This window comes from Montipora foliosa, chromosome 6 (assembly GCF_036669935.1).
Source record: "Montipora foliosa isolate CH-2021 chromosome 6, ASM3666993v2, whole genome shotgun sequence".
Taxonomy (NCBI): domain Eukaryota; kingdom Metazoa; phylum Cnidaria; class Anthozoa; order Scleractinia; family Acroporidae; genus Montipora; species Montipora foliosa.
This window is the reverse complement of record NC_090874.1, coordinates 2,728,242-2,733,241: the sequence shown is the minus strand read 5'-3', so window position 1 is coordinate 2,733,241 and position 5,000 is coordinate 2,728,242. Positions and strand designations below refer to the sequence as shown.

Below are 5,000 nucleotides of genomic sequence, written 5' to 3'. Positions count from 1 at the left end.
TCAATTTCCTAGACTTCGACGTCTATGTAGTGATGACTCCGATTTTTCCAGCAAATCAGAGGAGATGTGCCAGTTCTTCGAAAAACGTGGATATCCTGTCTCTGTGGTCAAAGCGGGCCATCATCGCGCCCAACAATTTGATCGACAGTCATCACTACAAACGTCACAAAAAGATAAGGATGACAGAATTCCATTCACCCTCACTTTCCATCCTCATAATCACGCAGTCAAAAGCGTCATTCTTAATAATTTTAAATTACTCCAAAATGATCCCGAGACTGGTAGAATCTTTTCGCAAACTCCACTTATTTCATTCAAACGCGACAAAAACGTAGGCAACTTTTTAGTTAGAAGCGCGCTCAAAACTGACGAGCAACCCGGCACTTTCAAATGCGCGCGCTCACGATGCAAAACTTGTCTTTTCATTGTTAACACTAGCAAGATATCGGGACCTAAGCGATCTGTTAAGATCACCGATCGTTTTACATGTACCTCCGCAAATGTCATTTATTGCATAACCTGTACGTTATGCAATAAATTATACATTGGCGAGACAGGTAGAGGACTAGGTGACCGATTCCGCGAACACCTTCGCGATGTTGAGAAGAATGACAAAGATGAATCTAAGCCAGTCGCTCGTCATTTTAATCTCCCTAACCACTCCAAAAAACACATGGCTATCTGCGGCCTTTCCCTACATCTAGGTACGACGGAAAGCCGCAAGAATCTAGAACAAAAATTCATCTTCCAAATCGGCACCCTTAATCCTCACGGTATTAACGAACGCTTTTCATTTAACTAATATATTCCTATTTTTCACGTTGCCATGTCACCACCAATAGCGTAGCTCCTACTCTACTATAAAAACTACACGTAACCCATAATTCCTCGATTCGCTCTGACGAAGGGCTAACGCTCGAAACGTCAGCTTTTAGAATCTCTGTACGGTGGCCAATTTACATTATCAACTCCGTTGATAAAACCAAATTTTTGTATACTACTTCCCCACCGTCGCAGCACCACAGTTTCTTTAGAAACTACCCCCTTCATACTAACCTAGGTTGGAAAAAATCAACCTGAATTTCAATTCAACCTGTAACATATAGACGTGTCTTTTCTCACCTTTGTATTCTATAGGACGGCAACCACACTTCTCAGTAACATATTTGTTAATGCATTCCATTAAACAAACAGGTTTGGAATATGTGTAACTGGTGTTGGTTAACATTTGCAGGCTTCTGCTGCGTGTGCAATTGGTTGAATATGGAGATTCCAGATTTATCAGCTGCAAAAAGAACGTCCAATTGTTATTGTACATTTATCAACTCGAAAGTGGTTCAGCGTTGTCTATACTCTTATCGACAACGATATCCGTCATCACGGTGGCCCACAACAAATTATTACGCATGCCAATCATTTGTGGCACTCTGGGCTTCACTCTTGGGCCGTAAATCAACAAAAAAATGAATCTTAAATCAACAGAACAAACTCAGCCTTTAACTTACAGTACGGACCTCGAACTCGGTTAGTCAGAGGTTGAAATACCATATATTACGTAACAAATTAAATAAATATTCAGATACTTGAATTCATTGAATAAATCACAATTGCATGAATAATCCAGTGTTAAAAGTAAGGGACTAAAAATATGCACTCGTGGTCAGGTGTGTTTGTTGATACTGTTAGTTTTCAGACGGACTGAAAATGCCAATCATTTCATTTACTCTAGATTATGCACAATTTTTTTTGTTGAGGGAGTAACAAGTAAGGCGTCACACATGATGGGTTTTAATGCCCGTTCCTTTTGCGATTGCCCTCAGTCTTCAATAAACTTAATTAAGTGGTGCTTCAGAAGTAAATCCTAAAAAGGCTTAAAATAGTTAATAAGGAAAAGTCGCTCCTTCCATCGTACCTTTTTCCTTTTGATTGCGCAAAGGGTGCGCACTCCTGGCTTAACGGCGAAGCCAAACTGCTCCATGCAAGGAAAGCTTTTTTGATCGTGAACTAGAACAATTAAACCAACATAAGGGTTCGAGGAATCAATGAGGTAGCTGTTTCTCTCGATGTTTAGGTTTAGCTTTAAGCCGCCAAGCTGACCTGCCAGAGAGGCGTTTATGACAGGACTTTCATCTTCACCAGAGTTGAAAGTAAAACATTGACCAAACTGACTGTTGTATGACGATTTGAAATTCTTGGAGCTGCACGGTTTGTCGCCTATAGTGCACGCTTCACGAATGCTAGAGTTTGGGAGGAGCATTTCTTCAATTATGTGACTGAAAATAACAAGATGATGACGGCTTTCGTTTAGGGCACGCCATTTCAGTACGGGATATTTCGCTACTACTTCGTCAGAGAACGAACTAGGAGTTCGAGAAGTCCTAACTTTTTCAAACTCTTCGAGATCTCGTTCAACTTCTTCGTCGCTGAAGTTAATCCGTTTTCTAAAAAAGCTCTTGTACCTTCGTCGGTTAAAAGCATTAAAATTGCAGATAGTAATGGCGGGAAATGATACGTTCTCCGTCTTAATCAAGGTCTTCGTTGTTATCTTAGTGCTGAATGGTCGCTCACCAAACGCATCCAAGGTTTCGTAAATTTGTACGACACAATATCCTACGCTTGATAGAAGCGCAAGAGTCCAGAACAATCTCCTATAAACATTTCCAACCAAGAGGAACCGAGCACCATGTAATGTAGCGTTCTCCAAAAACGCGCTGACAGATTCACTTTGAAGTTTTTCGTGGCTTCCGCTTCTCGTGGCGGCGTGAACAGATTCAGTCTCTGTTTGAACAGTTTGCTTATCTCCAAAACTCATCATTCTCTGTCTCTTTAACTTTTCATCAGATGGAAGATGGAGGGTGCTTTTCTCTCTGAGCCCAATTGAACAGCTGTTAATCAACGCAGTAAACCTTTCGTAAAATCTTGAGGCTTGGGTTATATTCTATTCGTATTAGCATACAACTGGTCGGTGAAATAATAAAAAACAACTATTAACAAACTCTATTTTGTCAGCTTTATTAAGTTTATCGTTATTTAAACTGAAAAATCATTCCATCCTTCTAAAACATTTTGACACTGTCGTGTTACTGTAAATATTTTTTGTTAACTCCAAGTTCTATGATAAAGTTACAAAATTTAGTTAGAAATATACGATTTGTTGTTTGAAACAATCTTGACTGCTTTTGTAAATGAGAAAAAGCCAACAAAGATGAAAAAGTAATTAGAAAGCCACCCTACAGTTAATTGTGACAGATTTAAATTATACATTTGTAATTTTTTACCACCAGGTGGAGTTCAGTTGATTTTCCCTCAGTAATGAAAAGTGTCTACAACAAAACACTAAAGGACTAATTTAATAACACTGCGTTTCTTTCTTTTTTCATATAATAACCCAAGTTATTCTTGCATTTTGATTGGTTCTTGCCTATGATCTATTAGAGGATAGACGCACGATTGGCGTCACCATCAGCTTTTATGCGAATAAAGTTTAATTCTTTATTATACAAAACAAATAGATTCCATTTTGCCGTGCGTTTGTTCAGTAATAGATCACAGAAGACGTCAAAATATGAGACGGTAATACACTGTAGTGTCCTGGTTTGACCGGTTTAGAACAGAGCAAACACGGACGGAACGGCAGTTTTTCAATGAAAGAAATTGTTTTCATCGCGATACAAAGCCTGCGAAATTAGCTTGCCATCGCATATAGGACATTTGTCTGGCTTTCTGTGCTGTTTACATCGTTGGCAAGCGCCTTGAAGGACAGATGATGCATTTTTTAGAAATACTCTTACCAGATAAAATTGAATCAAAATAACACCTTTTGTAGTGGAATAATAAATTTCTTATTCGATGGTTCAACATATAATACTCGCGGACATTTTGCTCATTGCTCGTACTACACAACTCGCAAAACATCGATGTCCGCGCGTATTATATGTCAAACCATATAAGATGTATGTATTCCGCCGAACCTTCCCATCGATCAGTGCAATTCAATGGTATCACACCCAACCTTCCCATCGTGCCCTGCTATACCAAGAAAATACAAGTGACTCGTGGGATATTCCACGTTATACCACTCGAAAGCGTTGCATAACTACTATGACTCTGTGCTCCGCAAGTCGGAGAATGTTATAGGTGTAGCGGGCTATTTTTCACGGCACCTTGACATGGAAACAATCAAAACAATTTTCTGGCAAAGATAAGGCTAAAGGTGTTTTGAAGTTACGTAATTTCTGACCTCAAGGATCCCTTTTGGGATTTTTTGAAGCACTGCTTTCAGACAGGCTGAGTCAAAAAAAAAAAAGCAACAAGAATTTTTACTTAATCACCAATCTGGCCTTTCCAACAGCTCTCGAGATTTATTTAATAACACCATAGACACAAACAATGGGCCCCACCATATAAACTTAAAGGACAGAGATAGCCGGCTTTTCTTATTGACGCGCATGCGTCGTCTTTCGTAGACCAAATCACTCTTCTTAAACTTACTTCAGTGTCAACAATAATTCATTTTTAAGATAAGGCTCTTTTAACCTGTACAGTATGTTGCCCAGTATCCGGCCACTTCAGTTTAAAACTACTATACCTTTCCTTCCTTAGCCGCAAGAGCTGTGAAATGTGGCCCTGCAACAATAAATTTAATAGTCTGTAATATGATGAAAACAAGGGGTGTGTTTACCTTAGTTGCCATGGTGAAATTTGCATTTCTGCAGATGTCCATTGCTGCCCAGTATCCGACCAGACAGCCAAGTACCCGACCTCAGGAATAACAACAGTAATTAAACGTAACTTTCGGCGGTGAAAAGATCTTTTTGTCAACCTTTTCCCTTGCAAAATACTTTGGCATTAGAATTTGAAAAATATAAATCGACTTACGAACTGAGCATCGTGAAAAAACTGAGAATTCCGTTCTAACTTCCGCTTTCTGTAGTTTTGCAAATTGCGGTAAGAAAGCAACACCCGGAAAATAATTCCGTTCGATAAATCAAAGAAGAAGG

At 39.2% G+C, this 5,000-nt stretch overlaps 1 protein-coding gene across 1 annotated transcript in view; it reads right to left on the bottom strand.

Moving 5' to 3' along the window:
- The window catches only part of LOC138008532 (acid-sensing ion channel 1C-like), a 12,712-nt gene extending 9,840 nt beyond the window's left edge, over positions 1–2,872 (bottom strand). The window contains exons 1-2 of the mRNA XM_068855850.1: positions 1,913–2,872; positions 1,123–1,285 (exon numbers count right to left, since the gene is read on the bottom strand). Of these exons, the coding sequence (XP_068711951.1) occupies positions 1,123–1,285; positions 1,913–2,815 (1,066 nt within the window). The 5' untranslated portion in view covers positions 2,816–2,872. The remainder of the gene's footprint in view (positions 1–1,122; positions 1,286–1,912) is intronic.
- Positions 2,873–5,000: the final 2,128 nt, after the last annotated feature.